At 41.7% G+C, this 13,442-nt stretch overlaps 2 protein-coding genes across 5 annotated transcripts in view; both read right to left on the bottom strand.

Annotated features, from left to right (window-relative positions):
* ATG10 (autophagy related 10) overlaps positions 1–13,442 on the bottom strand; it is a 143,589-nt gene that overhangs the window by 40,783 nt on the left and 89,364 nt on the right. For 3 of the 4 annotated variants that reach the window (XM_073344398.2, XM_073344400.2, XM_073344397.2), the window contains exons 4-6: positions 12,557–12,596; positions 12,386–12,441; positions 9,474–9,600 (exon numbers count right to left, since the gene is read on the bottom strand). In XM_073344398.2, the coding sequence (XP_073200499.2) occupies positions 9,474–9,600; positions 12,386–12,441; positions 12,557–12,596 (223 nt within the window). The remainder of the gene's footprint in view (positions 1–9,473; positions 9,601–12,385; positions 12,442–12,556; positions 12,597–13,442) is intronic. The other variant, XM_073344399.2, reaches the window with a different exon arrangement.
* LOC140911413 (zinc finger and SCAN domain-containing protein 32-like) lies at positions 233–3,702 on the bottom strand. Its single transcript, XM_073344401.2, has 2 exons — positions 939–3,702; positions 233–351 (listed from the first exon to the last, which is right to left on the bottom strand). Exons 1-2 carry the CDS (start codon positions 1,621–1,623, stop codon positions 266–268), a joined length of 771 nt encoding a protein of 256 aa, XP_073200502.1. The 5' UTR covers positions 1,624–3,702; the 3' UTR covers positions 233–265.

The following is a 13,442-nucleotide window of genomic DNA, read 5'->3' as shown; positions in this document are numbered from 1 at the left end:
GCTGTAGCAGCGGTCTGTGCTCCAGCTGCCTTTCCTGCAGCTCAACCATATGCTGGAGCATATTAGTTTGATCCTCCAGCAGCCTCAGTATTGAATCCTGCCTCCTCTCATCACGCTGCCACTACCTTTCAGCTTCAGCCCTCTCTTCATCCCACCATCTCTCCTCCCGGTCATTTTGTGCTTTCCTGCACTCTGACATTGTCTGCCTCAATGCATTCGTCTGTGCTCTGTCAGTGCGGGAGGACAGCATGAGCTCAGAGAACATTTAATCGCGAGTGCGTTTTTTTCGCCTTCTAATCTTCGCTAGCCTCTGGGAAGGAGAAGATCCTGTGATCCTTGAAACACATGCAGCTGGTGGAGAAAAAAAAAGGGACAGTGGTATTTAAAAAGACACATTTTATAGAACAATGGCTACACTCTTTCACGGTAAACCTTGCTGTTAACATTACATACATAGCACATGTGCTTTCGTTACAAGGTCGCATTTTGCCTCCCCACACTGCGTGGCTAGCCCCTCATCCCTCCCCTCTCCCCGTGGCTAACAGTGGGGAACATTTCTGTTCAGCTACAGGAAAACAGCCCAGCAGGAACGTGCACCTCTGACTGTCCCCTGAAGAAAAGCACCCTATTTCAACCAGGTGACCATGAATGATATCACTCTCCTGAGGATAACACAGAGAGACAAAGAAAGGATGTTGTTTGAACGCCAGCAAACACACACTGCCATGCTTTGTTCTACAATGATTCCCGAGTACGTGCTACTGGCCTGGGGTGGTAAAGTGTCCTACCGTGGTGGATGGAATAAGGCTGCCCTCCCCAGAAACCTTTTGCAAAGGCTTTGGGAGTACATCCAGGAGAGCCACAAATGCCAGGGCAAATTAATCATTAAACATGCTTGTTTTGTTTTTTTTGTATAGTATTTTAAAAGGTACACTCACCAGACGTCCCTTCTCCGCCTGGCGGATCTGGGAGGCAGCCTTGGGTGGGTTCAGGGAGTAGTGGCTCCAGGTCCAGGGTGAGAAACAGTTCCTGGCTGTCAGGAAAACCAGCTTCTCCGCTTGCTTGCTGTGAGCTATCTACAACTTCACCATCATCATCATCTTCCTCGTCCCCAAAACCTGCTTCTGTGTTGCCTCCATCTCCATTGAAGGAGTCAAACAACACGGCTGGGGTAGTGGTGGCTGAACCCCCTAAAATGGCATGCAGCTCATCATAGAAGTGGCATGTTTGGGGCTCTGACCCGGAGCGGCCGTTTGCCTCTCTGGTTTTCTGGTAGGCTTGCCTCAGCTCCTTAAGTTTCACGTGGCACTGCTTCGGGTCCCTGTTATAGCCTCTGTCCTTCATGCCCTGGGAGATTTTGACAATGTTTTGGCATTTCGAAAACTGGAACGTAGTTCTGATAGCACGGATTTCTCTCCCCATACAGTGATCAGATCCCGTACAGTCCATGCTGGAGCTCTTTTGCGATTCTGGGACTCCATCATGGTCACCTCTGCTGATGAGCTCTGCATGGTCACCTCTGCTGATGAGCTCTCCACTCACCTGCAGCTTGCCATGCTGGCCAAATACGAAATTGAAATTCAAAAGTTCGTGGGCCTTTTCCTGTCTACCTGGCCAGTGCATCTGAGTTGAGAGTGCTGTCCAGAGCGGTCACAATGAGCACTCTGGGATAGCTCCCGGAGGCCAATACCGTTGAATTGTGTCCACAGTACCCCAAATTCGACCCGGCAAGGCCGATTTCAGTGCTAATCCCCTTGTCCAGGTGGAGTAAGGAAATCGATTTTAAGAGCCCTTTAAGTCGAAAAAAAGGGCTTCGTCGTGTGGACGGGTGCAGGGTTAAATCGATTTAATGCTGCTAAATTCGACCTCAACTCCTAGTGTAGACCAAGGCTTATTTTTTCAGTGACGGTGGTAAGAGTGGTAAATAGCAGAAATCAACTCCTAGCAATACATTTGGCTAGAGGAGTGTTTTGTGTTGGGAAGTTCACTAGTTTGCGTGCACTTGGTCAATTGTTTCGAGTTATTTTTATTTGCTTGTTTTTGCTATAATAGCTTTACATGCCTTTTACCTAAAGCAAATGCACACAATTTTGTACAAAACACACATCTATATTATGTGGATGCTCCAAGTCCCCCAGGCCCTATGGCTGCTGACGTTCATACATTTAGCAGCCTTCTCACACATTCCTGCTGCCTAGCTAGCTCTCACACAGCCAACTGGGCAGCGGAAGTAGTCTGTAATTGTTGCTGCTAACCACAAGGGACAGTGTGGCACCTTTGCCTCTTGTGTCCCTATTCCTACTGCTGGATCGGACCAGGGGAGGTGTAGCCATAAAGAGGAGGTGATGGCAGCCAGAGCAGCAAACACAGGGAAGTGGAAGCGAGAGAAGGTGAAGGGCCCAGAGTTGGCCTTAGGGTCCTCCAGCATGCACCCACCTATCCAGCCCTGCCACTGCTGCCAAGTTTTGTGCAGCTCCATGTCCTATCCCCACCTTTGGTTTGAGCAGGGTGCATTGACCACAAGTAGAAATTTGTAGTTTATATATAAATTATTTGTGAATTAGTTCATTAAATAATCTGCATACAATGTCACATAGTGAAATGAAAAGTGTTTCTTACATCATTACTTCTCCTGTGCGTCATACAAGATTTACTGTGCCTTGATAAAACATAGGTGCCATTAAAGTCAAAAAGCCAGCACATGATATATCATGAATTTAGAGTTTTAAAAAACTCCAAGATTTTGGTTCAGAACCTGGAGCACATGAGAGTTACTGCTAAAGAAGCACGAACCAATACATGCGCAACAATGGAGACTGAATGTAGACTCTGACACCTACCCAAAGGAAAATGGGAAAGTTGTCTAGGGAAATGCCCAACCAGGAAATGTTTGATTTTTTTTTTAGCGGTCTAAAAGAGGAATGAGCAAAGAGGTGGGAGTCAGGAACTCCTGAATACTACTCCTGTCACTGCCACTAACTTATGACAGTATATGGCCTTGGACAAGTCAATTCACCAGACCAGGTATACGAATCTAGATAGACACAAGCAGCAGCAATTGGCACCAAGCTTTTCTTAGGATGGAGGCCTTATTAATCAGAGCCTCAGACCTTCACATTTTACCTCTCTGTGAAATGGGTATGATCAAATTTCTCTGAGAAATGTTTTTCCATATTCCAAAGTAGGTTATGCACCCCGATGCCAGAAAGATTCAGGAACATCCAGAAAGCAGTAGAGAGCACCCTTCCTTGGCACCAAATGTTTGGAGCCAAGATTATGTAAGGGCTGTGCAGTTCCAACTGCTTTAGTTTCTTCCTTTCTACAGTTAGAAAGGTTGCTGCAGATATAAAAATCTTGGCTCCATTCCCAGAGAGCTGTACTGGGGTTCTCCCAAGTTTCTATCATATGCTTTTTTCTTGTAGTTTGGTTAATTGAGGGTTTTAATTTATTAGACTTCTAGTTAAAGTTTTGTTTTCTCGTTTGGCTTAGTTTGACCGCACGCTTGGCACCAGGAGCATCATGGCTAAGTTGTCTCTTAAAGAACCAGAGAACAAGGCCCTGTTCTCAGAACTGATGTGTGTTGTCTCAGGAAGGCTCACTACCTGACTGGTGTTCAGTACCCCAAGTATTTTACACCTCAGGCCCACAGTCAGCACCAGGTTGGACATTAGGAAAAACTTCCTGTCAGGGTGGTTAAGCACTGGAATAAATTGCCTAGGGAGGTTGTGGAATCTCCATCACTGGAAATTTTTAAGAGCAGGTTAGACAAACACCTTTCAGGGATGGTCTAGATAATACTTAATCCTGCCTTGTGTGCTGGGGACTGGACTCAAAGACCTCTCGATGTCCCTTCTAGTTCTACAGTTCTAAGCTTGCCTTATGATAGTGGCCTTACAAACCAGAAGTTCCTAAGAGAGTTAGAGTGCAATTTCCACTACATTACTGTCAGAGTTTCAGGATAGATGCACCTGTAATCCCCCTTCATGGTCCCTTCAGGGCACCTACTTAAAGGCTTCTGGCTCCCAGCTGTCCCCTCTCTTGGGTGGAGACTTGCGTAAATCTCCCTCCTGACTGAAGTTTTAAAGGCTGCGCAGCTCCCTGCCTTATAATGTGATATTCTCAGCAAGCCAGGCTGCTTGAAGAGGCCAGCATTTGCGCTTTGCTTTCTCTTCAAAGGCTATGAACAACATAAATGCCAGCAATTATAAGTTACCATGCAGCTCTTTATAAGTAAGCATATTTATTCTAAAGGTGAAAGCATTACCAAGAAAACATATTAAAAACAATAAAAGAACCTACATGAATTCTAAAAAGCTTATCAGAGGTCACCTTGACTCCAACCCAGGGTTCTGGTAGGGGTCAGTCTTTCAAAACCTACAACTGGGTTCTCCTCACGATTAGAAGTTCATAACTGCCTTAGATTCAGAACTAGAACTCAGGGTGGGCAGTTCAGCCATTTCTCTATATGGCTTGGGCCTTTGATTTCCAATCTCCAGGATCAGGTAATCAGCAGACAAAAACACTCTCCGCAGGGCATAGTTTCGGAAGGCTGGATTTTTGCATAACTAGAGGTGAGGAATTTGCATTAACTTCTCCCTGGTGTTCCCCAGGAAATCCACTTCACACTTATTGTCCAAAATGTCCATTCTTGTCTGGCACATTTTCAATATAGGCCTTTGAACTACCATGCCTCACATCACATCTTCCGCCAGGAGAGATTACATACAGTCCCAGCCCACAATAATACATAAGCTATTCATTTAGTACAATGGACCCAAAAGATACTTAAACTTAATTCAATAAGGTCTCTCAAGAATGTGGCAGAACACAGCCATATCTGTCACAACCCCATCAATTCTCCTTTTTCACCTCTAGCCAGCATTTTTGACTCCTCCTCTGGTTGTGAGGAGGAAGAGGTGGTGGGTGACTTGCATCATTCTTTTCCGGAAGATCAGGAGTGATAACCATGTCCACACACTACATCTGTATTACCACAAGATTATGAACAGCTTCAGGAGCTGTTGAAATGTATAGAAGATTCCTTGGAGACAGAGACCATTACAGTCCATAAAAATACATCACTTCTTGGCATCTTGAAGGCTAAAGGTAATGGAAAGTTACTCTTCTGATTAATGCAGGGTTACTAGACCCAGCCCAGGACTTCTGGTTCATGCCAGCATCGAAGAAGGCTGATTGCTTACACCAGCTGTCTCAATGAAATCTAATAGACTACATCAAACACTTCAACAAGGATTCCTGTATTTCTTCAGCTATCCTATTCTTGGATCTTTGGTAGTCTCAGCTGCTAGGGAAAAGATGAAGGACTTTGGAAAAAGGCATGAAGAAGGTTGAATTTGGAGGGAGGAAAGTATATTCCTCTGGGACTCCAGGGATGTCTCCTGTTAAGAAGCTGAAATGGTTCTATACCAGTTTCATACTTGGGAACGGATGCTTTCACTGCTGGACCTTTTGCCTGAGGAGCAACAGAAGTCAGTGAAGGACTGTTTCAGAGGGACTAATGACTAAATGTGATGCCTAAGAACTTTCTCCTTGTGCTATACGATGCTTCTAACATATCTGTTAGAACAAGGGCATCAGGCATCACATTTAGTCATTATTCGCAGATGAAGTCTTTGCCCTCACTAAGGCATAGAGGTCTTTCCTGTACATTGACCCTCAAAGTCTACAAAAAGTATACATATCATCCCTAAATGTTTTCATTCTATGAAAATTCAAGTTCAAAATCCTTCTGACATGTAGGGTAATGTAGTTTAATTTTCCCTGGGTAAGGAGGAGGTTTCAGGAAGAATTCCAAGAGACAGTCAGTTTCAGGTAGGTATAAAGTTTGGAAGAGGATTCAGAACAAGTATGACCCTGTGGAATACACTGAAGGGAGAATCAGCCATTAATGTCTGCTGCTCATTCGCTCTTCTTGTACATGCGAATTAAAGCCTGACAAAGATGTTGCCACTGACCATGGGGCTCTCAAAGTTGCCATCCAAGAACAACTGAGGATCTTAGTGGAAAAGTACCAGGAGCAATCTCTTGGGGAGCCTTTTTTTCCCTTAAGTGTGCAGCCAAAGACTGACTGAGTAACTCCACTCAAGCTGAACTCTTATACAACAGGAGAAATGAAGGATTTAATTGTTCTAGAACAGTTTTTTTAAATAGTGTGCCTGGAAGGGTGCAGACTTGGGTGTGTTGGCACCAGTCATTTTTATAACAGACAATGTAAGGAAGTGCTCATGAATATTGTAAAATATACAAAGCTCTTTAGTCTGGTTGAACAGAGGAATTATTATTTCCTAGGCTGGCCTACAGGTCTAATGGCCGCTTTACACATTGCAGTGTGGAATCCGAGTTTGGGATTTTAGCTTAGCCTTTTGCTGTGGGAGCATGATGATCAAAGCCCCTAGAAGGGATTCAGCTCACATTTATCTCTTGCAACCCACCCTCATTAATGTAAAGGGAGATACAGGCAGGCTTCAATGGAAACCATGCACAGCCCACCTACTCCAGAGAATCCTAGCAATGCAGGATATTTGGGATGTACTATACCAAAAAGGGGAGAAATGAAGTCTCCCGGGGAACCCCAGAGGAGAGAAAATAATTTTCTAACAATGATTCTAACACAAGGGAAGTTCCAAAATATTTCAAACTCCAAGATTTTAGGTTTGTTAAGAAAAAATTTACATTTAAATTTTTGCAAGTTAAAAATTAAATTAAAAAAAAGTGAACTGGCCTAATAACATGATCCTGTTTCCAGATTTAGGGTCCCTGTAGCCCTGGGTATGGAGAACTTTGGACCACACAGGGGAGAGAGAGAGTGGGAAAGAACTGCTCCCACCACCTAATCTAGACGCAATAATAACAATTTACAGAGTGAAGGAGTACTTGTGGCACCTTAGAGACTAACCAATTTATTTGAGCATGAGCTTTCGTGAGCTACAGCTCACTTCATCGGATGCATACCGTGGAAACTGCAGCAGACTTTATATACACACAGAGAATATGAAACACTCTCTGTGTGTATATAAAGTCTGCTGCAGTTTCCACGGTATGCATCCGATGAAGTGAGCTGTAGCTCACGAAAGCTCATGCTCAAATAAATTGGTTAGTCTCTAAGGTGCCACAAGTACTCCTTTTCTTTTTGCAAATACAGACTAACACGGCTGTTACTCTGAAACCTGTCAATTTACAGAGTGACGCTGATGTAGGTCTGAGTGTGGGGTGTTCTCCCACCCACTCAGCAAACAGAAGAGCTGAACAATAGTGGCTCTCAGAAGAAAAAGGGCCAAAGGGTTATCAAGGGAAGAATAGTAGCATCATAATGAAAAGGCAAAAATCTCAGTACATTGTCTGGGCTTGTTTTCAGGTGGGGACCAGACAAGGCAAAGCAGAAAGCTTGCTCAGATATCTGTCATAAATAGTGATCTGTATATTCTGAAAAACATCACATTGGGGGTTTTGGATAGCACTAACCAGGCAGTAAGTAGATAATCTGTATCAAAGGAAGGATTTCCAATATCAAAAAAACTATGCTATACAGAATGAAAATAAGAGATGTAGTACTAATTGAATACGCTTCTGGAAAAAAAGAGTTGGATGCCAGTATTTGTATCCTCCTCTCTTCAAGCCAGACACCAAAAGAAAAACGTTAATAAGGATCTAAAGAGACTCCAGATGACTCCAGAAATTCTCAAAAAAACCCATAAGTTTCCACTGTGAAAGATTCCCAAGAAGTGTGTTAAAAACCTAATTATACTTGTAGGAACAATTACAGTTCTGTACTGCAAGGGGAGCTGTTGGTACATAATACTAGGATTGTGCATTAGCTCATCCACCAGCTTCTGTAACATCCACTTCCAGCTATAAGGAGTCATGTTTCAACACCTCCGATTCCCTGATGCTGACAAGCTAAACAACTTGTTTTGTCTCTGGGAGCTCTTCTCTGGTGATTAACTGCTTATAGTGAATACTAATTATATGAAAGTACAGTACTATAGAAATACTGTTTCCTCTACCTGCAGCATCACCATTCTCTTGCACAGAGAAGGTATACTGTTAATTCAACTAAAACCAACAAGATGACATTTTTCAGCACCACAAATAAATTAATCAGCCTCTTACTATGTTATTTCGAGACAGCAAAAGTTACTGACTAGCAAGAGTTTCTTTATCCTTCTGCCTGCAAAACAAGTTTAATGACAGACTATTGCACATTTGTAAATGCTTGTAACAGTCCTAGGAATAAATTTGCAACATGAAGCGTGTGAGAATTTGTGATCTGTTGGTGGTTATGGAGACTGAGCTGTATCCCCAATTCCCCAATTTGAACATTTACCCCAAATTATCAGTTCTTAGAAATTGCACCTCGGACTAAAATCTTTTCACCAGTGAGTCTGAGAATTTGTTTTCAATTTTAAATCTAAAGTGCTTGTTAAAATGCTAACATTGCAAAATTAGAAGCAATTAAACAATATAAGGCCATGAGTGATTAAATCTATCAAACAGAGTCAAAGCAGCTTAAGCGACTATTTAACTAAAAAGAAAAATATCACAGGCAACATTCAGATGTCTTCATCAGGATAAAATTAGGAGATCATCCAAAACACAAAATCTGCTCATGCTGCCATGCAGGAGACCAAGTTTAGAAATGACCTCAAGATTCCACCTCCTCAGCCCCAAGTGCATTGTCTTTGGGAAGAGAGGAGCACAGACAGTGCTGCAGTATGATCACTCTATGCTTCTTGATTAAATAAGCATGACTAACAGTGGCTTTGAAGGGAGACAGTGTGTTCTACTTTCCTGACAGGAGAGAGACTGAAATCACAGTGGCAGTAGTCACTGGGCAATGGGTGACAAGATGTATAGATTAGGGAGAAAATAAACTATTTTATTGATTTCAGTCATTTTACGCAATGTTTTAAAACTGTTACTTCCAGTGCAAACTGATTTTATGTTGGTTTTATGTTGAAAAGATTTGATATCTTTTAAAAACTGTTTACATTAGAAAGAAAGACAACATACTGACTGTTTTAAATGTAAATTTTGACCTAATCATTGTGGATCAAATTCACCTCTGAAATAAGCAGGCGTAACTAAGCTGAAGTCACTGCAGTAGAGCCTACTTATTCCATGGCTGAATTTGATGCTGTAGCTTTAAGTTCTTTGTATTCATTTAAAGAAATCAAAAAAGAAAAATGGCCAGCAGGTTTCGTCAACCATGGGCATGATGCCAGGAGTCTAAAGATCAGACTCCTCCAGGCTGAGATGATATCATCTACTCCAAGGTCCTAGGGCTGACAGTGTCTGGAATATCAGAAAATTTACTAGTGAACACCCCACATCATATTTTTTATGTTAAACATGATTATTATACTGACAAAGAGTACAAAATCTGTTTCAAAGATTCCACTTCATCCCTGCATTTTTTTTCTTTTACTATGTGTTTAATATATAACAAGTCTTACCTAAAAAGCATGCCCTAAAGTAAAGCACTGGTACTTGGTAGCTGCTGGAATACAAGACATGATACTCATAACGAATCACTTCTGATGTTGCACAGATTCCAGCTACTTGAGAATCATCCAGGGCATCCTAAAACAACAAACATTAACACAGTACTTCAGTAAATTGTAGGCTTACCCATGAGGAGAAAATAAGGATTACCATTATAATAGTTAATTTAATAAATATAAGGAGCAGACATGAGAGGGATGTTGTGAAGGCCAAGACTATAACAGGGTTCAAAAATTCATAGATAAATTCATGGAGGGTAGGTCCATCAATGGCTATTAGCGAGGACGGACAGGGATGGTGTCCCTAGTCCAGGGGTCTCAAACACGCGGCCTGCGGGCCGAGTTATTTCCTGCGGCTCGCCATAGGAGCCAAGCTCCCCTCTGACCACAAGGAATAGTTACAGGTGTTTATATTTTATTAAACCCCTCTTCACATGACACTTTTTAAAAAGTTAATACATTGACTTTTAATAGCATACTATTACTCTTCATTTTTTTCATTTTTGACTATACTTTTGCATCATTGTATGAAAAGGTTCAAGTGATGCGGCCCTTGGGCTAATGTACTAGTCCTCATGTGGCCCTTGTGGTGATTTGAGTTTGAGATCCCTGCCCTAGCCTCTGTTTGTTTGCCAGAAGCTGGGAATGGGTGACGGGGATGGAACACTTGATGATTACCTGTTTTGTTCGTTCCCTCTGGGGCACCTGACATTGGCAACTGTCGGAAAACAAAAACAATGAGGAGTCCTTGTGGCACCTTAGAGACTAACAAATTTATTTGGGCATAAGCTTTCGTGGGCTAGAACCCACTTCATCAGACGCATGGAGTGGAAAATACAGGAGCAGGTATAAATACATGAAAAGATGTGAATTGCCTTACCAAGTGTGAGGTTAGTTTAACAAGACAATTCAATTGACAACAAGATACCAAGGGAGGAAAAATAACTTTTGAAGTGGTAACGATCCATTGTCTACAGCCAAGCTCTAAGCTACAACCGCATTTGCTCCGATCCCTCAGACAGAGACAAACACCTACAGGATCTCTATCAAGCGTTCTTACAACAACAATACCCACCTGCTGAAGTGAAAAAACAGATTGACAGAGCCAGAAGGGTACCCAGAAGTCACCTACAACAAGACAGGCTCAACAAAGAAAGTAACAGAATGCCACTAGCCGTCACCTACAGCCCCCAACTAAAACCTCTCCAGTGCATCATCAAGGATCTACAACCTACCCTGAAGGATGATCCCTCACTCTCACAGACCTTGGGGGACAGGCCAGTCCTCGCTTACAGACAGCCCCCCAACCTGAAGCAAATACTCACCAGAAACTACACAACACACAACAAAAACACCAACCCAGGAACCAAACCCTGCAACAAACCCCGGTGCCAACTCTGTCCACATATCTATTCAAGGGACACCATCATAGGACCTAACCACTACCTATCTAACCAATGTGATATATGCCATCATGTGCCAGCAATGCCTCTCTGCCATGTACATTGGCCAAACCGGAGAGTCTCTACGCAAAAGAATAAATGGACACAAATCTGACATCAGGAATCATAACATTCAAAAACCAGTAGGAGAACACTTCAATCTCTCCCTGGTCACTCAATAAATAAAAGTGGCAATTCTTCAACAAAAAAACTTCAAAAACAGACTCCAATGTGAAACTGCAAAACTGGAATTAATTTGCAAACTGGACACCATCAGATTAGGCCTGAATAAAGACTGGGAGTGGTTGGGTCATTATAAAACCTAAATCTAATTTCCCCAGTACTAATTCCCCCCTATTGTTACTCTTGTCAACTGTCTGAAATGGGCCACTCTCATTACCACTTCAAAAGTTATTTTTCCTCCCTTGGTATGCTGCTGTCAATTGAATTGTCTCGTTAGACTAACCTCACACTTGGTAAGGCAATTCACATCTTTTCATGTATTTATACCGGCTCCTGTATTTTCCACTCCATGCATGAAGTGGGTTCTAGCCCACGAAAGCTTATGCCCAAATAAATTTGTTAGTCTATAAGGTGCCACAAGAACTCCTTATTGTTTTTGCTGATACAGACTAACATGGCTACCACTCTGAAACCTGTCGGAAAACAGGATACTGGGCTAGAAGGACCTTTGGTCTGATCCAGTATGGCTGTTCTTATGTTCTTCTTTTCCAAAGGATAATTCATTGTATGCTATAAATTCTAAGTTACATTTTTAATAAGAGCTATTTTGCAAGAGGTTGTGTTGGTTAATAACACTTCTGAAGTTGAGACAATTTTCTTCCCCTCCTCTTACTATATGGTGCTAAATTCAACTTCAACTATAGATTGGGCTCCACCTCTTCTATTTGTTTATAAGCAGAAACATTCCGATACATTCCCAGGAGCTCCCAATTACCAGCTTACTTTTTGTATCTTCTTTTACCAACGTATGAACATAAGACATAATTTTCAAAAGGTGCTGAGCACCCATAGTTCTTATTGACTTTACAACCAATTGCGAAAGCTTATCACTCTGAAATTTAGGCCATTAACTTTTTAACCCTACTAAATAAGCTAATTAGATATACTGGAACAAATTTTCCAAGAATGCACATGCACTTGCACTTGTTGAGCCTTCAAAACCCTGAATTTGCATACACAAACCAACTGTATGCCCCAAAGGGTAGGTATAGATGCACAAATATGGGCTTTGTGGGTGCACTAGTACCAACTAACTGTGAATATTTAGTTCTTTGCCCAAGCATAATGCCAAAGACTGAAAGGGAACAATGAAGAAACAGCATTCTGTAACCCTCAAGTTGTTACAACATGTAAGACAGTTAACGCTATTTTGTATTTTTTCTTAGATCCTTAACTCACCTTAATGCTTCCTCTGCCATGACTCAATCCATGAGGGAGATGCAAGAACTGACAAACTATAAGGGTAACCATAGAGAACATACTATGACTTTTTGGAAAGCCTATGTAAGTTGATTGCATCCAAATAGTATTTTAGACCATCAGGTGTTGCTGATAAACAAGTGTACAAACCTGTGACTAGAGGTCCCAGATTCTGGATAGCCACATACCACTGTATTTGGAAATAATGATAACACAATTTTAAACATTAAATTAAGGTATTTAGACAATCACACCAGCTCAAAGAACAACTGAATTATAATGGCCAATTGCAGAAAGCTTGATCTTAGTTTACTAAAAAACAGATACCTAAAGCACTGAGACTGAACATTAAAGGGAACTCTCTCTGTGGACCCAGCTTTTAAAATCTTAGGCAATGAGATATTAAAGACCATATGCCAGAAGGGACAACATTGATTACTGTTTTTGACTTCACCAACCAGATACAGATCTGTATGCTTTACCCAGTTCACATACAATAGCAATCCCACTGATCAGATATGATATTGGGAGTCAATACTATGTAAAAGATCTTTTGTCTAGTAAACTGATAATTCTTTAAACTGGATATATCTTCTGGGACAGTGCTTTGGTGAAGAGCATAAATGGGAAAAGTGAAGAAGAGAAGGGAGGGTAGTGTCAGAAATTAAAAACAGCAACTAGGGATCAGCCCAAATCCCCTCAAATTTTGAGGACCTTTGGATTCAAATCTGAACCCAGACCCAAACTATATGACTTAAGACAATCTCTTCTTGAAGAAAAACTTAAAATGATTCTTTGTGAAGATATTAATATTGAGTAGGTTTTTATATTATGGGTTTATGTACTATTTTGGCCATTAGACGATCTTGCTCTGAAACAGGACTGGATAATTTGACATATAGTGAAGTACTTGCTAAGTCACTTTCTTTTGTTGTCTGTGCAGTACTGTACCAATGATAGTTCCAGTGCTGATACAAGTTTTTAAATATTATTCTTCCACCAAAACAGTCCAGTACATGCATGTACACTCTCATGC

Source organism: Lepidochelys kempii, chromosome 5, assembly GCF_965140285.1.
Source record: "Lepidochelys kempii isolate rLepKem1 chromosome 5, rLepKem1.hap1, whole genome shotgun sequence".
Taxonomy (NCBI): Eukaryota; Metazoa; Chordata; order Testudines; family Cheloniidae; genus Lepidochelys; species Lepidochelys kempii.
The sequence above is the reverse complement of the archived record's forward strand: the minus strand, read 5'-3'. Positions and strand labels throughout refer to the sequence as shown.